The sequence below is a fragment of the Callorhinus ursinus genome, unplaced genomic scaffold (assembly GCF_003265705.2).
Source record: "Callorhinus ursinus isolate GAN/ISIS: 27379988/994484 unplaced genomic scaffold, GSC_fseal_2.0 scaffold6, whole genome shotgun sequence".
Classification (NCBI taxonomy): Eukaryota; Metazoa; Chordata; class Mammalia; order Carnivora; family Otariidae; genus Callorhinus; species Callorhinus ursinus.
The window spans coordinates 77,443,523-77,463,946 of NW_027397068.1; the positions used below are offsets into that span (position 1 = coordinate 77,443,523).

Here is a 20,424-nt window from a genome sequence, read left to right on the forward strand (position 1 = left end):
TGACCACTTTACACTGATTAGGATGGCTATTATCAAACAAAACAAACAAGCAAACAAAAACAACAAAAACAAAAACAAACCCCAGAAAACTGTGACTGCTGACAAGGATGTGGAGAAATTGGAGCGTCTGGTCATGGCTGGTGGAAATATAAAATGATGCAACTATGCTGAAAAATGACATGCAATTTCTCAAGACTTTAAACAGTTCTACTTCTGCGTATGTGTCCAAAAGAAACAGACACAGGGATTTAAACAGACATTTGTGTACCTGTGCCTATAGCAGCATTCAGCCAAAAGGTGGAAGCAACCCAAGTGTCTGCTGATGGATGAATGGATAAACAAATTGCGATGTATACTTACAATGGAACACTATTCAGAGTGGTTGAAACAGTAAATTTTATGTTATGTACATTTTACCACAATAAAAAAGAATTGTATCTACAGGGGAAAAGATAAAAAGAAAACATGCCAGTCTTACTCAGTGTCACCACTCCTGCTGAGAGCATTGAGTATTGGTTCTTATCTGCCCTTTGGAAAAAGCATCTAAGAGAATTATTTTATTCTTCAGGTGTGGCTTTATACCATTAATCTCATGAAGTGAATCCCTCTTTTCCCCCTCAACCCTCCAACTTCCTATTATTAACCCCCCACCCATGTTTCCTTAGTATCTAACTGAATTTCAAGTGCTATGCATGCCTCTCCTAAACACCAAGGAGATTATTTGAAAATAACACTAGTTACTCAAGTCTCCTTTGGTTAAGCAGCCTCAGGAGAATCAGGAGACTCCTTGGATCTAGTTAGCAATCTCTTCTGTATGCAGAACCACTATGTTGAGCCTTAAATTCTGGTTGCTTTCCCAGTGTTATAAAATAATAAAAACTGGAATAAATAACTTAATAATGGCTACTGCCTGAGGAGAAGGCAGGCAACATAGACTGGGGCCATATAGAGAGAATACTACTTGTAATCATAAATGAGAGACATAGCCTGATACAGTAGAGAAAGCAGTAAGTTTGAAATCATAAAGACACAAAAACTAGAGTGAAAAGAATCATTAATGAAATTAAAATTCTACATTAGAAAATATTCACTCAGAGGTGCCTAGGTGACTCAGTCAGTTAAGCATCTGACTTCAGCTCAGGTCATGATCTCAGGGTCTTGGGTTCGAGTTCTGTGTCTGGCTCCCTGCTCAGTGGAGAGTCTGCTTCTCCCTCTCTCTCTCTGCCCCTCCCCTCCACTTGAGCTCTCTCTCTCTCTCTCTCTCTCTCTCTTTCTCTAATAAATAAGATCATTAAAAAGAAAGAAAATATTCACTCAATGTCAAAGAGTATAGAAAAAAGAAATAGACAAAAGAGACATGAGATATATGAAAACAAAAATGAAAATGGTAGGCATAAATCCAACATTAATAATCACATTAAATGTAAATGGATTAAACAATCCAACCAAAAGGCAGAGATTGTTGAAGTAGACAAAACAAACAAACAAACAAAATATGACCCAACTATTCATTGTCTACAGAAGACACATTTTAGGTTCAGATACAAATAGGTTTAAAGTGAAAGACTAAAAAAGATGCATCAGGCAAACAGCAACCACGGTAAAGTAGATGGGACTATAATAATATCAGACAAAATATACTTTAAAACAATGACAACAAAATATTCCTAGAGATAAAGAGGGACATTTTATAATGATGTAAAGGTCAATTCATCAGAAAGCTATAACAATTACAAAAACATATACACCTAACAACAGAGCCCCAAAATACATGAAGCAAAAACTGACAGAATTGAAGACAAAATGGAAAATTCAACAGTAATAGTTAGAAACTTCAATACCCCACTTTCAATAGTGGATAGAACAATGAGATAGAAGATCAACAAGGAAATAGAAGAATAAGAGTATAAACCAACTAGATCTAACCAATATGTTGGTTAGATCCTAACCAACTCCACCTAATGGCAGCAGAGTATAATCTTCTCAAGGGCACTTGGAACATTCTGCAGGATAGAGCATCTGTTAGGCCATAAAACAACCTTAATACGTTCAAGAGAATAAAAATGATGGAAAGTATTTTCTCTGGCCACAGTGGAATAAAATTGGAAATTTGGAAAACCCACAAATAGGAGAAAAGTAAACAACACATTCCCAAACAACCAAGGAGTCAAAGAAGAAATAAGAGGGAAATCATAAAATACTTCCAGATGAATGAAAATAAAGACACAACATATCAAAACTTATGGGTGCAACTAATGCAGTGCTTGGAGGGAAATTTATAGCTGCAAATGCTTAGACCAATAAAGTGGAATGGTCTCAAAGTAAAAACCTAAGCTTCCACCTTAAGATACAGGAAAGAAGAGCCAACTGCCCTTAAAGAAGGAAGGGAATCACAAGGATTAGAGTGGAGATTGTTATAACAGGGAACAGAAAGACAGTACAGGAAGGCAGCGAAGCCAAATACTGGAACATAAAGGTTCATGACAGCATTATTGACGATAGCCAAAAGAGATGGCTTTTGGAGATAACCCAAATGTCCCTCAGTTAATGAATGGACAGACAAGGCATGGCATATCCATAAAATGGGGAATTACTCATCCACAAAAGGAAATGAAGAACGGACACCTGCTACCGCATGGAAAACATTATGCTCCATGAAAGAAGCCAGACATAAAAGACACACACGATGTCATCCCAATCACGTGAAAGTCCAGGGTAGGAAGATCGATAGAGACAAAGCAGATTCATGGTTGTTTAAGGATGTGGAGGGATAGGGGCAGGGGAGCATGGTCTGGAATGAAAGAGCATGAGGTTTCTTTCTGAAGTAAGAAAAATGTTCTAAAATTGACTGTGGTGATGGCTGCACATAGCCATGAATATGGCAAAACCCATGGAGTTCTGTGTTTCTAATGGGTGAATTATATCTCAAAAAAGCTGTTGCTAAAAAATATAACCTCACGAGAGGTCCTGACATTAGCACATACCCAGTATGTGTTTATACACAGTAACTTTTTGAGGTAACATCATATAGAATATAAGAAAATCTGGGGGGGGATTAAAATGCCATTTATCACCCAATATATTATATGGACTGGGGATTGGAAAGAATTAGATAGATTTAAATTTATCTTTCGCTGCAGAGTACATGGTACATCCTATATAGTTTTAAGGATTTTATTTATTTATTTTAGAGAGAGAGAGAGGGCGCATGAGCATGCACGGGGGGGGGCAGAGGGAAAGGGAGAGAGAGAGAGAGAATCTCAAGCAGGCTCCGCCCTGAATGTGGAGCCCTACCTGGAACTTGATGCAGGGCTCAATCTCATGACCCTGAGATCATGGCCTGAGCCAAAGTCAAGAGTAGGACGCTCAACCCACCGAGCCGCCCAGGCGCCCCACATCCTATGCAGTTTTATACCTAGTTTTAGAAGGATCATGCTTGGAGTCCAATCGTGCTTGGAATGAAACCCCATCTTCCAAGTGTATTTAGCAAGTGCACCATCACAGGAAGTATTTTATCACTGGCTTCTCTTTCCTTTCAAAATAACATTTAAATCATTCAACTTACTAGTGTCCTTGTCCCCCTAGAAGGACCTTTGAGGAAAAGTTACTGTTTAGTATTTATATGAGTCTTTCTCTTAGAGAGATTTGAGGAAAAGTTACTGTTTAGTATTTATATGAGTCTTTCTCTTAGAGAGAGGGTGAGGTTATCCTGCTGATGATTTCGTAGGTGGATGCCAATGAGTGAAAGTGACAGGTTTGAAGTGTTTATTTCGGCGAGTTTCTTGGCAGCACTGGCTGGGAAACTGTAGCTATTCGACGTGTTTTGTGTGACACTGGCATTCTGTCAGTATTAGAGCCAGGAGGACAGCGACAAGTCCCATTTGTAGAACTGAATTCTTTTGTGCCTCATAGGTTAGAGTTACCCAGTCAAATGCCCTGCACCTGTGGAATAAACAGGTCACTCTAAAGCATCGCTCTATTCCAGGCAGACAGGAGGAATGGTATTTTGTTCAAACAAAGGTGCTGACTTCAGAGGTCTGGGAGTGAATGCCTAGGAATACAGGGAAGCCACCTCCGTCTCAGGTGGCCCTGTGTTTTCTGCAGGTGTGTCTCCTTCCTCCTCTGATGGTGTGCAGAACCAAAAGGCCAGCAATACAATGAGTCACTGTCACTAGTCTTTGCATGTTTTCCGGAGACTTCTGGGACTGCCGGCCCCTGGGCCATTCTGCACCAATCCAAGCTTGGACGACGCAGTCTTCTTTGATTCTCCAAAAACTGCTTTGTTGAATTTCTAGCACGTTCTGACACTGTGCTTGGTAGTGGGGATACAGAAGTAAATAAGATAGTTTCTGCCATCACGAAAGTCACGGTCTGGAGAAGGGGGGAGACATAAATAGTTGCAGAATACCAAGAGATTAAGAAGAAAGTATCTTGTTGTCAGGAGGAGAGAATGATCTACTCTTCCTGCGTGTGTGTGTGTGTGTGTGTACTTGAGTGTGTGTGTGCACGTCGGTTCATGTGTGTGCACGTGCGTGTGTGTGCACAAGTGTGTGCACCTGTGCGCACGTACGTGTGTGTGTGTGTGTGTGTGTGTGTGTGTGTGTGTGTGTGTGGAGTGGGCTTTGGGAAGATTTCATGGACTGGAGGTGGGTCTTGAAGAATGACTGCCAGAGAAACTACGGGAGAGAGATTCTGCAAGCGGAGGGTCCTGACGTGCCATAAAGATGCCGTGCAGGGGACCCTTGAGCTGTCTGGCCCTGGGTTCTGTAGCTCAGGTGCAAGGGGGAGGGCTGCAGGATATGGCCGGGAGGCAGACTGGGTCAGATCAGCTGTGTTAGGAGTATATGTATACTTTCTCTCAAGTGGCAAACAATATTTGAGCCCCTGATGGGTGGAGCCACCTCAGGGTCAGTGTTGGGTGAATTCAGAACATGCCCCAAGACAGAGTCAGCTTTGGGATAAGATCCGTGTGCAATTAAGTTCAAAGGAAAACCATGCAAAGCAGAAACAGGTACATTTTTAAAATGCGATTTTCCATGAACACCCTGCCCTTTCCCCATTTCCTTGTGACAGGGACCACGTGTCACTTACAAGAAAGCCAGACCATGTTCCCCAGGTGCTGACGTCAATAGGCTTTTTGCCTGAGTAAGGACCTCACAGCTGACCCGAAGGGATTGATTCTAATCTCTGGCACGTGGGCTGGCAGCATCCCTCCACAGCCTGGACGACTAGGAACCACACGCTTACGTGGAACAACACTGCCTTCCTAGGGGACGCACACACACACAAGCCGGGCAAAGAAGGGGGACATTTCCAGGAACATTTCAGAAATCTACTTGAGCATCAAGAGATGGACTGTTAAGATCCACTAATTCGCCGTGGGAGAGTGGCAGCAGGAAGCACACTTGTGAATGTGCTAAGCTGACAAGTATTACAAAATCTAAAGGAGCGAAGAGCGAAACAAGACACAGCGGCCGTCAGTCATGCACTGGGAAACGAGCTGGCAGCCACCCTCTCCCCCTCAGGATAGCTGCAGCCTCCACGTCACCCGGGGAAGGAGCCCTGCGTCTCCGGCCCGCTACAACGACGTGCTCTCTCTTTATCTAATCTGCACTAGAAACCCGTGAACACAGGGACTCTGATATTCTCACTCCACAAGATCTAACTCCCAGGCCCGGGACTCGCTCTGGGAAAGGTCAGACACCGAAAGCAAGCAGGTTGATGATAACCCCCTGCAATAATCTTCAGTAACCCCTAAACGCTGGGAAGCCCACTGCTCTTCAACGTGGCCACGCAACCTGAGATACTTCAGACAAATTCGGGGGAGTCTTTTAGAAGTAAAGTGCCCATGCTTCACTTACACACAAAACACCAACTCACTCAGGAGAAAGGAAGATTGTGTTGTGCTGGAAAGGCCAGGTTCTTGGGTTGTTTGCAAACTTGCAAATAGGGTACTATTTCTAATCAGACAGAACTGTAACCCCTCCCGGAGTGTAACAGTGTAACTCAAGCTTTTCACCTTGTCTTACACCTGATGGGTTTCTGCAGTTGGGACGTGGGGCTGATGCAACTGTTGGCTTCATGCGGGCATGGCAGGCATGGCGAGCAGGACAAAAAAATTAAAGCAACACAGATGTTGATCTGATGCTCTTTTGGGAACACAGATATGGAATACCACACATTTGAACGCTCTGAAACCATCCAATTTACTGTTACTCCAAAGATCATGCTGTACCTCGCTCTTTGCTCTGTGAATCTCGGGCTTAGGCTGAAAGCAATAAAAAGGGATTTGACCTTCCACAGGACCTCCCATGTCCTCTTCTGCACCTCCTGACCATCCCTCCTTCCAGCAGCTGCCCCTCACTCCCTCTGGTGCCCTCTCCCCGACCCTCGTGCATGGCCAGGGGATGGCGTGGGGGCTAGACGCCGACTGGGGCCCATCTAGTCCATGTCTCCTTGTTTTCAAATCCCTTGAGATTCTCTAAGAAGGAGTGTTGGTGGCTAGTCCCACTGCAGTGAGGAGGTAATTTCTCATGCCACAAAATCAGATCATCCAGAATGGATGGAGCCATCAGCTACAGGAGTAGTCAAGTCATGGAAAACACAGCTTCTAGCACTTTCTCTTACACCCAAACATACTCTCACATGCGCGCACCAAGGAGGGAGTAAACTCAGCTGCAGCAGTGTCACACACAATATGTTGTCCCTAACAGAGAAATTCCGTATACGTTTGGGAATGGACTCAAGTCCGCAGACTCTGGGCCAGCAAACACCGTGGGTGTTGTTGGCTGTAGTCCTTGAGCAACACCCACTGCCAAATGAACAGACACACACAATGGGAACAGCTTTGGAGGGACCGGCTTTGCTCCTTCAGAGGAAGGGGGAGTAGCATGGTGGCCAGGAAAGGGGGGGAGGACAGGGGCACCCACTCCCTTTGTAAGCCAACCAGCACCACCATCGCCCAGTCCAAAAAGGGAGCGGGTGTGTGTGGCCAGGGTAACTTCAAGGAAAGCTGACAGCACAAACAATAGGGATGGAAACTTCCCTGAAACCCTGCCTTTCTCTGAATGGGGTCCTTTCCAAGAAGAGTTCACACAGAGTTTACCCACAGTACCCTATTTGTCACAACTAAAACCCCTTGGAGATGTCTGTGTCCTCCCTATCACACCTGCAAATTCACCATCGTGTTGACTGTTGAAGAGAGAAGAGAAATCAATGTGATTTGATCAACAGCAAAAAAACCCCCCATTGATTAGGTTTTGTGAACAGGTTTCACAGAACAGGAACTACCCCTGTTTTCAGTCTCTAGGAGAAGAGTCTGATATTAAATACATACACAAAGAGGTGCAAAACCAAGCAGATAAACAGGAATATCTTTGCTAATTGTGTGCTTGACCATCCCATACATTAGGTCAAGGAAGACGAACACGCACACTGTAGAAAAATACAGGCAATTAGCCCCATCCCCTGTTCTAGGAAGTTCATAGCCAAATACACGATTATGGTGTATGTCCGCGGTTTCCTCACTCTCCAAATTAACCTGATTCCATCTCTGCCTATTAAATCCTCTCCTTGTAAAGGGCATCCCCTTTCTACTGCAGACTCCTCTGTCCTGGTGGCCGCATCTCAAGGGCAAACCTCCTTCTCATGGCAGGTGGATCCCCTGCGTCTGCAGTGCCCAGCACTACCCCACCCCGAGATGGTGCCCATGGGGACAGACTCAGGGTTTCCTGTAAAGCTTTCAAAGACAAAACCTTTTAAACCAGGGATGCTGTTTTAGACTTTGTTATGTTCCCCATAGCACTAGCATGGCACCAAATGCAGTGTAGGTCTTCAAAAAAATACTTCTTGGGGTGGTATAACACATTCCATGAATTCAAGGGATTGTTCAAATAATCTGATGTAACATAATTGTGTTATGTCAAATATAACCAACAGTAACTGGACCTTTAGCTGGAAAACTATTCATATACAGCTTCTGGTCATAAATCATCTGAAATATAAGATGGCTATTATCATTTAGGATATAGATAATTTTGAGGAAAGGCAAGGTATAGTGTCTACTTTTTAAAAAGATTCCCTAACTTTAAAAATATGACAATTGCCTGTGCACTATTAATATAATAACTAAAGCCGTCATTTGCTGAATGATGAAGGCTTCATTTAAAGATTACAAATCTGGGGCGCCTGGGTGGCTCAGTCGTTGGGCGTCTGCCTTCGGCTCAGGTGGTGATCCCAGGGTCCTGGGATCGAGCCCCGCATCGGGCTCCCTGCTCAGCGGGAAGCCTGCTTCTCCCTCTCCCACTCCCCCAGCTTGTGTTCCCTCTCTCGCTGTCCCTCTCTGTCGAATGAATAAATAAAATCTTTAAAAAAAAAATAAAGATTACAGATCTCATTCATTTGGATTCAATCTGAGATTGCTTATAATAACACGGGTGATGATGAGAGAGAAAGAAGAGCGAACAGGGCCATGCCCCTCTAAGAACTTGGAGGTAAAGGAAACGTTCCTGGTACAGAACCCTAATAATATCAGGGATGGAAACACATCCCAGGAAAATTCAGAGAGGGGCTGACATGGAGTAATGGTTTCAGAAAAGCACATTTTAGCAATGTGTGGCTCTGCAGAGAGGGGAAGAGATAGAGTCTGGAAAGCAAAAGCATTTCTATCACCAGAAAGATGTTCTCAACCAGGCAACAAGAGTACCTCAGTGATGTTAACTGTGGTCTGGATGAAACACCTTTTAGACAGTTATTTCCCTTTGCCTTCATTCTGTACTCCCTAAGCCACCTTCTGATGACGGGGTTGGCTTCTTAGATGTCTCACTGTCAGGAAAGAGTTTTCCATGGGTCCCAGGCGGGAACATTCTGGCTGCTAGACAGGGCTTATTGCCATTATAAGTCAATAAATTAGTGTCCTAATAAGTAGTTAAGGTCGCAGTGTGATGTCATGTAAGGTGATTGATACAGTTTCTGATGCCACTCAGCTAAATATAGGGATCGGAACCAGAGTGAAAATCATTGTCCCAACCCCCGTCCTGCCTCCTAATGATTCTCTTCGTCCACAGTGTTAACATTCCTCCCTATTAAAACCTCAAACTACAATTAAATCAATACATTTTGCTAGGAGCTTCTTGGCAACCAAGACAAAAAGGGAAATCTTGGAGGGTAATTAATTATCGTTATCTAATAACAGAATCCTTTGGGAACTAACATTTGGGATGTTAAAATCCTATCTTCATTTACCATCTAGACTTTAGGGAGAAAAAGACTTGTGAATAACAGTTTTACATGGTTTCATTCAAGGAAAAGCAGATTTTTCACAAGAGTTTTTATGAGATGACACATTCTTCTTAGACTTAACCCCAGGGCTCTCCCTATCAGAGTAGGTGATTTAGAATTTACTTAAGTCTTTGAAAAATGTTAACCCTGTAATCCTCTCTAAGGATGCTAGCACATAAACGTTGTGATCTGAAAGCCAGTTGTTTAAAACACAGAAAATATATCCCCCTGGAAACAGCAGTCTTATAATTATGGGAATTCCTGGGGGAAGTCCAGAAAAATCCTATTTGATCCTGAATGTGGCTGAAGCGATGCTGATGGTAACCATGATCAAACACCATGTTTGGGTTCCTGGACCTGATGCCACTCAGGCTACTTCAGCGGCTCCCCCAGCCCTGCCCTGGTCCTGCTCCCAGGTGGGGTTGGCACAGACCCCTCCTCTCTGCTCAGGACGAAGTCTCCGGGTGCTCAGGCCCTAGTCAGCACCCCCTGCTCATGGAGGTCCCAAGAGCACTGAACTGGGACTCAAAGGTCTTCCATGGTGTAGGAAGCTAGGCTTCCCTCAGCCTCAGAATTCACACCTTGCGGTGCTAATAAGGCCCTCGTTCAAGGACGCTGTGGGGGTGGACAGCTCCTCAGTAAATTACCAAACAGTCTTGGTTTCAAGGGAATCCTGTTCAGGGCTGCAAAGAATTGAATCACAAATACAATTTTGAAATGGAATTCTTGGAGCCGCCTCTACTGTATTTTTACTGTTTTCTTTCCTTTTTTCTCACTCTTACATGAGATACTGGTTAGTAGCAGTCAGTTTGATGCTCACCTCTTCTAGGCTCATGGGTGACCTAGGTTTAGTGTTTCCTAATTCTTCAAATGCGTGATCTTGCTTTCACCATATTTCTGTTATAATTCACTCAGGATTTTAGTCCGATCTCTTGCCAGTCTGCTCTAGTCCCTTCTCCCACAAATATCTCCTCCAGGCCCACACTAATCTTTCTTTAAATTAAATACCTTTTCCTTTGGGAAGCGGAGTGGTGCTGCCCAGCAGAACATGGTGGTGGCAATCATCTACCTCTGTGCTCTCCCATGAGTAGTCACTCACCACATGTGGCTACCTAATAATGTAAGGACATTTGTACTGGTTTCCACACCCGAATTAAGTGTGACATTGGAATTGAATTGTGTACGTGTGTGTGCCTGCAGCTTCCTAGGATCTTTCTCCCTTCAAGGCATCTGGACAGGAGGGATGAGCAGCCCTTCCTATGATCAAGTCTGAACAGAAAGGTGCTGATTTTGCTCTTGACCCTCCCACAGGTAGGAGAAAATCTCCCCCTGGCTGTAGGATGTCACCATTTGCTGCTGGTAGGGTTCTACCAATCTGTCCTGGCCCAGGTTCAAAAACAAAAACAGACAAACTATCTTGACCCCCACCTCCCCTGTCAACTATCACCCATTTCTTTGTTCTTTACAATGAAGCTCATCTACACTTTCTGGCTTCCACAGGGGCCACGGAATATTTACAGAAGAATGAATGCACACCGCCCCTTGAGCCACACTTGCAGCGAAATGGAGCTCTCCACGGGCCAATGCAAAGTCCTTTTGGTTTTATAAATATATAAAACCAGACAGCTAAGAAGTTACAAAGTTCCGTGTTATAAACACGCCTAAATACACCAACTTATCTCTTTTCAAGATAGCCACCACCTTCTCTGCATTAGAAACAAAGAAAAGCACATCTGTTTTGTATTGAAGGAACTTAACCCCCAAGGTTCTAATAGGCCCATTTCATTAAAAATGTCAAGTAAATTAGGAACTTTTTCCTGGATGTTTTGTTTCACCATAAAAACCATCAGATAAAGGTAATGTAAATGATTTTTGCATTGAAAATGTCTGTGCTTGATAGTGATTAGGGATGTTATTCTTTGTTGTAATATTAAAGTACTAATTTGGCAGCGCTATTAATCAAGAAGGCTCCTGACTTAACTTCAAAAAATAAAAGAACTAAAAAGCAAGTAAAAAAAAATCCTCAAAATAGAAAAAAAGAAATAAAAGAGAAAAAAGCCATGCAGGTGTTTTAGAAAACTCAGTAAGCCTGCTGTTCCCAAACACTATTCTAACATCGAGAACCCCCATATCTTTCCCAGTCCTGGACAGTTTTCTTGGGCACTTTGCCCAGGAGACCCCCACTCTGGAGGAGGAGGGAGTACGGAGGAAGGGCGAGAAGAGCCCCGAGGGCTGGCGCGCCACAGCGGGGCCCCTCCGTACCTGCTGCATTGCAGGACTCCTCGCTGCCTTCTGCTGGGTCATTGCTCATCTGCTCCCAGGAGTCTGCACTGCTTCTCAGAGTCAGCAAAGCCGGTCCTTTGCTCCCACTGCTAAGTGTGAAGGGACGGCAGCTGGCTGGAAGGCACAATAGGATATATTAATGTTGACTACCCCTAAAATGGACCATTATAATCAGGAGCAGGGCTCCCCCTGTGTCTCCAGTAACAGGGCATTTGCGAGATAGGCATGGTCTGACCAGGGCTGAAGCAAATGCCATCATGGTTCACAAGGTTTGAGAACCACTTTTCTAGATCCATACCCTCAGGGGATCAGCCTGGCAGTGAAACTATGAAGGAGCAGATCAAGAGTGCCCTTGGCACCAGATTCTGGGAAATCACACCTTCCTGGTAGCCGTCCCGCCCCCGAGGCACCCAGGATGTGAATTCACACAAACATTGTTGATCTCCTCCGAACAGCAGAACAGCGGAGAGCATCTTCCCAGTTATTTACCATAAGTCAAGAGCAATCTTGTTCCCAGAGGGAGAAACCACAGCATGCTGAGGTTTTATAGTACTGACCAGGAGGGAAAAAGTCTTCAGGGATGACAGAGGTTTAATTCAGAAATGTGTAAGTGAAGATGTGGGGCTTAGCCAGTCCCTTTTCACAAAGGTCATGGAAGTTTACCCTCATTAAGGAGGGTGATTAGGCTGGGGACCACTCAATCAAGGGCAGAGGAGCCAGGGGACAACAGCAGGGATTCAGGACCAAACAGAGAGTGGCTGGAAGATCAGGCTGGAAGACAAAGACCCCCGAAGCAAAGGAGACCAGAACCTTGGCAAACACTGGGGCTTCTAAACGTTCAATCCAGTTGTCCCTGGGCCATGAACAGCAGGATGGAGAGCGGGGGGTGGAGGGGGCTCCCGTGTGTATTTGTGGGGGTGCAGCTATGAGCTAGTGTTTCTGGGCTTCTGTCGCTGTCTGCAGCTTTCATGCACGACTAGCAGAAGCCAAATCAGGTCCCAGTGTCTGAAGTGAACAGTCCCATGACAATCGATGGTAAGTCCTGTGTCAGATGTCAGAATGCGTTGTTGGTGGGAGGGTGACTTTTGATATGTAATAAATATTTTGGATTGAAATTCCCTTTCATTATGAGGTATTTTCAGACAGCTTTGCCAAAGTACAATCAACATATCAGCGGTTCGAGTCTAACCAGAGCGCGTGGACAGATCCTGACATATATAGACACCCATGAAACCATCACCGGCACGTTTTGAGCAATTACAGTTGAATGGAAAAAAAAAAAACCAAATACAAAAGCAAAAGGAGTCAGATGCCTCGTGTCTGAGTCTCAGTTTCTGTCCTCTCCCCACACCCAGTGCGGGACCACCTGCCTCACTTGCCCCTCACGACTGAGTCAAGCCGGCTCTAGGTGGAGGGACCTGACGATTTCCTACTCAGGCAGCCCCATCTGCCTGGAGCCTGCCAGATGGAGCGCCGTCAATCGGCCCAGCCTGGCTGCCGTGGGGGGATCTCCCGGGGTGTGGGCCGTCCCCGGCTTGCCGCTCCTCAGCCCCTGGCTGCCGGTCCTGTGAGTCAGATCTCCCGTGCTCCTTTCAGACTACAGGATGCTCTGACAACATCTGGGTCCAAAACACAGAGCCCAAGTTTCTTCCTAAAATAAGAGGACTAGATAGTGATTGAATATCAACGATGAACACTGCAGATAAAGTAAATTAAAGGTCCGTGGGAGGTGTGGCTCACCCTGAAAGCCGGAGCAGGTGGAGGGGGGGCAATACCTCCCTACTCTGACCCACGGAGCCTGAATGGTGGCCAGGTATTGGGGTTCAGGCATTGACAGGCCTGTTGTCAGAACAGGGGCAGGAATTGAATCGCTAAAGGGATCTTTGTGGTCCTTGAGAGAAATCCGTTAACTCTCCCGTTAATGAAATGGGAGTCTCTGTGACTAGCTGGAGGCAGCCCAGCATCTAAAGCTGGGGGGCAGTTATCGTTCTGCAAACAAAGCGATGGCCGGTTGTGAACCCACCACGAATGTGTGTGTGTGTTGTGTGTGTGTAAACACAAGTGGTGTCACTCGGGGGCTCCAGTGACTCCCCCAGGCAGCAACTTGGCAAGAAGAAGTTCCAGGACGGGTTTTTCTTCCCATCCCGCAGAGCTCTGACCACGGTCTGACCTAGAACTGTGAGCACCGAGCAGAGCAGGATGGCTGGAGAGTGGTGGTTCCTCGTGGAGGAGGCTGGCAGCCCAGGCAGGGGAGCTGAGAGAGGACGGGCGGAGCCGAGCGGCACCTCGGTGAGCCCATGGTGCAGGGCGCCGCTGACCCTCGTGTGGTCTCCGGGACTGTGCCCTTATTCATACTCAAAACTGGCGAGGTTTAGGGACATACAGATTACTAAAGGTTTTGAGATAAGCCACCATATTTTTATACAGATGAAAATTAGGATTTAAAAGTTTTAAATAAGATTAAAAACATTCATCCTGAAACCACACTATGCCCCTGCACTCAAACCCAGACAACAGAGCCTGCATCATCTAAATTTGAGCCAATGTCATATCTAGACATCTCCCCCCCCCAATCTACCATTCAGCAGATTCCAGGAATGTTGTCTTGGGCCACTGAAAAGGCCAAGTTTCCTTGAAGGAGAAGGAACCTGTAGGAAAGTAATAGATTCCATAAATGTGAAAGGGAGAAGCAGGGGAGGGAGGAGCGGTGGAGAGAGGACACACACACACACACACATACACACAGGTGCACACGCACACACACAGGGTGCCCACACAGGTGCATATTCACACACAGGTGCACACGCACACACATAACACACGCTAAGCCTCTCTCGGCGTGTGAGGAGTTGGGTAGCATAGGAGACTAGCTGGATGAATCAAGGCCCAGGGGAAAAGATGGCAATATAAACCTGCCCGCCAGAGCGTGAGGATGATGAAATCCTCCTCAACAGTGGGGAACCTCCTTCCTCTTGGCAGCTGTGCACTGTGTTTGGGAAGGTGTGGGCCTCCATCCTAATTTCCCGGCCATCCATATCTCCCACTGGGGCTCCACACAGTTACTACTGCAAATTGCTTTCTTTCCGAGCTGTATTCTATTCTATCAGAGCAGGTAGTTTCCCTTTCCTCTGTACACGGGGACTGGGATCGAATGTAACGTTAAATGCAGGCTCATTTACTGTGGAAGTCCTCCTCCTTAGAGCCTGGACCGCAGAGCAGCATCACACTCTGAGGACAAATAACGGGAACAGAAGCCTCACGGGAAGACCACTGAGTCCTTCTGTCATCCAGACTCAGAAAGCCCAGACAAGAGCCCTGCATCCCCGCCTGAGTTCTATAGGCACCAAGAATCAGGGAGTCCTTCTGACCTTTGGGGCCTGGGTTGTAACTTTCCACAACTGTGAAATTCACAGATTACTTACAAATGATTTGGTTTGTGAAATTCACAGTAGGGACTGCTTTATATAGCAGCTCCTTCCTTTTTTTATTCTCTGAAACTGCTCTTGCATATTGTAGGGCAAGGCGGACAGGGTGCTTCTGTGGGGGCACAAGCCCCCTGGACTCCCAGGGATCTGGGCTCTGAGGTAGAGTGAGCACCTGACCTTTTACAAGGAAGGTGGAGGCAACGCTAGGGTTTGTTACAAGCAGGTTTCAGAGGAGATAATGGGTTTGGAGACCAACACATTAGTGACCTGTGAGAACAGCTGTATGGGGTGGGGGCAAGCCCGTCTGAGAGGAGTGGACACAACATGGCAACATTTGCAGGGAGATGCAGAGCAGAGGAGCCTGGATGGTGGCCTGCGCGGAGAGCATGCAGAGGAGGTTCTCCTTAGGCTGGTGGAGCGCCAGCCCAGCTTTAATACTGGGGGCAGGAGCTGATGGTGAAGGGGACTCATGTTCATGGGCAAGACCACTCAGGACTCGGAGCCTGGCCACAGTGTGACGGGACTGCTGGAAGGATTAAGAATGGTAAGCCCCAGGGAAGGATGGAAGAGTGGCTTTCCTTTGCATTTAGAAAAAACAAAGAGATGGGGGAAGACAAGAGGATTCTGTCCTGAAGAAGGTAAGAGAGAGCAGGCGCTCAAGATGGTTTTGAATGTCTGAGTGAAACGAGTATCTGTGAACTAAAGTCTTTTTCATGACTATGCCTCACTTAAATGTTTTTTAAATTGTGGTAAATGTACAAAACATAACATTTGCCATTTCAACCATTTTAAAGGGTTTGTTCCTATGGCATTAAGCACATTGGCCTCATTGTGCAGACATCATCACCATCCATCTCCAAAACGCTTTTCATGTTCTCACACTGAACCTCTGTGCCCATGAAACACTGACCCCTGCATGTCCTCCCCACAGCCTGTGGAAACCACCATTCTACTTTGTTTCTACAAGTTTGCCTACTGCAGGAATTTCATATAAATGGAATCATGCAACATTCCATTGTCCTTCTGTGACTGGCTTCTTTCACTTAACAAAATGTCCAGGGTTCATCCATGTGCCAGAATCTCCTTCCTTTGCAAGACTGAATAGTATTCCATTGTACGGAGAGACCCCACTTTGTTTTTCCATCTGTCAGTGGACCCTTGGCTTGCTCCCACATTTTGGCTTTGTGAATAACGCTGCTGTGAACATGCGTGTGCGATTATCTCTTGCAACTCCCGTGTTCACGTCTTTTGGGTGTATATCCCAAAGTGGAATTGCTGGATCAAATGATAATTCCATGTTTAAGTTTCCACTCTGTTTTCCACAACTGCTGCACCACTTTACATCCCCATCAGCAAAGCACAGTGTTCTAATTTTTCCACATCTCAACAAGGCTGGTTATTTTATTTCTTCCTCTTAAAAAAATGATAACCATCCCAATGGGTGTGAAGTGGTATCTCAGTGTGGTTTTGCTTTGCGTTTCCCGAATGCTTAGTTATTGTTGAGCCTCCTTTCACGTGTTCATTGCACATGTGTCTGCCTTCTTTGGAGGGACGTCTATTCAAGTCCTTTGTCCATTTTTCAATTGGGTTGTTGGTGTTTTGTTGTTGAGTTGTAGGAGTTCTTTATATACACTGGATATTGATCCCTTATCCGATACATGATCTGCAAATATTCTCTCCCATTCCATGGGTTGCCTTTTCACTCTGTTAATTGTGTCCTTTGATGCACACACATTTTTGATTTTGATGAAGGCCAGCGTATCTCTTCTTTCTTTTGTTGCCCATGCTTTAGGTGTCATACCTAAGAAATTCTCAGCAGATACAAGGTCATAAAGTTTTCCTCTGACATTTTCTCTTAGGAGCTTTATAGTTTTAGTTCTTACATTTAGATTTTTGGTCAGCTTTGAGTTAATTCTTTTAAAATTGTGAAACATAGCATGGATTTACTTGTTATCCCTGCACAGGGACATGTTAGTCCCCTCTGTATAGTTGCAACTTTAGTACACACCCTGCCAAAACAAGGGTTGAAACACAGTCTTTGGAGAAAACACATTATCATAGGCATATGGAAATAAAACTGTTTACAACACACTTATAATAAGTGTTCTCAATTTCTAACTGGGGCATTCATTTACTTATCCTGGACCCACCAGACGTGCTGTTATTATTTAAGCATTAGTCTGCTGCCTGCATGCTCCGTGAAGCCTCTCCTTAAGGTTCTGACCCTGACTCTCACACAGTTCTCTCTACGTTGGCCGATGTCTTTGCCATTCTCAGTGCCGAGCCAGTGGGAGCCCAGCAAGATTTTTAGGTCCTCTTGTCAATTTTTCACAGTCTGTAGATGGATGCTGTGATGACATATTTCGAAGAGTTTGGATATCAATTTAAAACAAGGGGGATTGGTTTGAAAACCTGTACATGGAGATTCTAGATGCCCAGATACCTTCTCCCACCCCCTGAAGAAACAAAGGGTTAATTCTTTGGAGAAACTAAACCAGGGAGTCTCTGGACTCAGACACACTGTGAAGGGATGAGGCTCTGGATGAGCAAGAACACCATAAGAGTCAGCAGATCAGATTTTGAGGTGCCCCTACCACTGCCCCCGCCCCTTCCTCCCATCCTGCTCCCAGAGCACCTGCTTCTAGGCATACACCCTCCCTTCTACCCCTGCTCCTGACAAGAAACAGGAGGGCTTTACCCTGGAGACACTGAATTCTACCAAAGAAAAGACCTACAGGTACTGACATTTGGGGGGGGTCTCCCTATGCAATCACACTCTATCAAGTTCAACTGGCAACAGTCCCTGACCAGAGTTTCCAATGCCTTCCCCAGCTTCCAACCTGCTTTCTCATGCCTCACACTTAAATAAGAAAGGGTGGCAAACGATATACGAATATACTTGAGGAAGGCTTCCAACACGGAAAATAGGCTAAAATAATACACAGCTAAAAGAACCTGGGATAGGGGCACCTGGGTGGCTCAGTCAGTTAAGCAGCTGCTTTTATTTATTTATTTATTTATAAAGATTTTATTTATATGACAGAGAGAGAGGGAACACAAGTAGGGGGAGCGGGAGAGGGAGAAGCAGTCTGTTGCGGAACACAGAGCCCGATGCAGGGCTTGATCCCAGGACCCCGGGACCATGACCTGAGCCGAAGGCAATGCCTAACGACTGAGCCACCCAGGCGCCCCTGCTTTTAGCTCAGGTCATGACCTCAGGGTCCTGGGATCGAGCCCTGCATCAGGTTCTCTGCTCAGTTAGGAGTCTGCTTCTCCCTCTCACACTCCTCTGTGCTCTGTCTCTCTCCCTTTCAAATAAATATTAATAAATAAATTCTTTAAAAAAAAAAAAAGAACATGGGATAGAGACCATACAGGGAGGGAAAATATTCTTAACATTGTAGTATTCTCAGAAAGAAGAGAAAAGATATTGCATTCATGGTAAAAAGAATGCTATAAAAGGAACAACTGGAGGACAGTAAAGAGTTTATAGGAATTAAAATAAAATATTAAAAATTATAAAAGTCATTAGGGAGTTTGAAGAATAAAATTGAAAAAAATCTCCCAGAAAGTAGAACAAAAATACAAATATATCAAAAGGAGAGAAAAGATAAGAAAATATGAAGATTAATTTAGCATAGAATAAAAAAATAGCTGAAGTTAAGAAATTATCAAAGAAATAATACAGAAAAATAATCCAGAACTGAAACATATAAATCTGCATGCTGAGTGGCCCACCATGTCTGGGACAATGCATTTAAAGAGACCAAGGCACATCACTATGAAATATATTATCAGCAAGGATCCAAAAAAGAGCCCAAGAGTTCCTGGAAAAGAAAAGAGACCACAAACAAAACAAAGACAACAAGAGAGCTTCATCGGACACTAGAAGATAGCAGAGTGGAGGGTCCAAAATTCAGATGAAAAATGATTTTCAACATGGAATTCTGTATTCATTGTAAATATTATGGAGGGAGGAACAAAGATATTTTTAGACATATGCAATCTCAAGACATGGACCTCCCAGGTGCCCTTTGCCAGGAAGCTACTAGGGTGTGCTCTGCCGAAATGAAGGAGTAAACCAGGGAAAAGTAAAGCATGAGACAGTGGGGGCCGTGAAGGGATGTCCCAGAAGGACAGTGATAGGACCCAGGATATCAAGCACATAGCAGGTATAGCCCATCCAGGAGGAGCAGAGCTGAGCATGGTGGGACAGAGGGCTCAGATGGAGAAGACATGGATGGAGCTGACAGACTGCTTTCAAGCACATTCTGGATAAATTTGGAAACTGTGTTGTCAGCTCTGGGACAGATCTGTTAGGGCATCTGGTGCAAAAATGTAAGAGAGAGCCAAAAAACGAAGGTACAACTAAGGTATAAGCACATGATAAAATAAGACTAATATTAATTGCAGGGAAAATAAAAGTTGTACAAGGGAAAAAAAGAAATGGACTCCAGATACCCTATTTGCCTCAGGACCAAATAACACAAATGGCAGTGTTTCCCCTGATAACGGCAATCGCAACACGCTGAACTTGCTGGGCGTGCAGAGAGTGTGAATGGCAGCAACATCAGCCCCCATCTCCATAACAGGAAGTCAGTGGATGATGTCTAAAACACAAAGAAATCATCAGGAAATAGCAGGATATTATTTAGTAAAAGGGAAATAAGTAGCTACAAAGCAGAAATAAGAGGCTTGTAAATGGTCGTTTCTTGGAAGCAAGACATTTTGTTCTAAGAAATTCAGTTTTGTTTTTTTTTTTTTTAAATGATGGTATACAGTTTGGGGTGATCTTCTGACTTATCTATACTTCTCGGAATTTCAATGTGTTCACATTCAGGGTCCCTGCTAATTTGTAAAATCCCCCATGTGTATGGTAAGAAAATGTGCCCCTTTGGGGCAGAGCAGCCCCAGGCCAGCACAGGGCAGGATAGGGTGGATTTCAGCCTTATCTGCCACCTTACCAGGGGCAACTTACACAGAACACACTGGGGACCACACAGCAGCCCTGCTCTAAAAAGTATGCGCTGCTATGAAAATAGTGTAAAGAAACAAAAAGGCATAAAAAACAGGACCAAAAAAAAGCCCCTATCTGAAATTCTCCTAAAGTCAAGCCTCATATCCTAAATGCCCTGTTATTTCTAAACTTCTCATTTGAACGTGAATGCCGGTAATAAACAATACACAATGACTGAAATTAACACCAATCATTTTAACACTCTGAGAAGTGCTCTAAAATGGTATGGGATTTGGCTGACCTGGATAAACAGTCATCCTCATGAAGGAAGGCCTGGCTAGGGATTTTAGGTGGTTTTTAGCTTACTGAACCAATGACTGGATGTGATTGCTAAGATGTCAGGCATTGTCGTGGATGAGTAAAATGTAAGTCAAGTCTCAAGAATTGGAAGACGGTCCCAACCGCCATCTGCTCTGGCTG

At 44.8% G+C, this 20,424-nt stretch overlaps 1 protein-coding gene and 1 non-coding gene across 3 annotated transcripts in view; both read right to left on the minus strand.

The window, feature by feature from the left end:
* PDE10A (phosphodiesterase 10A) overlaps nt 1-20,424 on the minus strand; it is a 579,847-nt gene that overhangs the window by 320,203 nt on the left and 239,220 nt on the right. For both annotated transcript variants that reach the window (XM_073894211.1, XM_073894212.1), the window contains exon 2: nt 11,542-11,676. In XM_073894211.1, coding sequence (XP_073750312.1) covers nt 11,542-11,590 — 49 coding nt within the window. In that variant the 5' untranslated portion in view covers nt 11,591-11,676. The remainder of the gene's footprint in view (nt 1-11,541; nt 11,677-20,424) is intronic.
* On the minus strand, nt 16,907-17,012 carry LOC112819639 (U6 spliceosomal RNA). Its single transcript, XR_003206904.1, has one exon. It is a non-coding gene; the product is annotated as a U6 spliceosomal RNA (small nuclear RNA).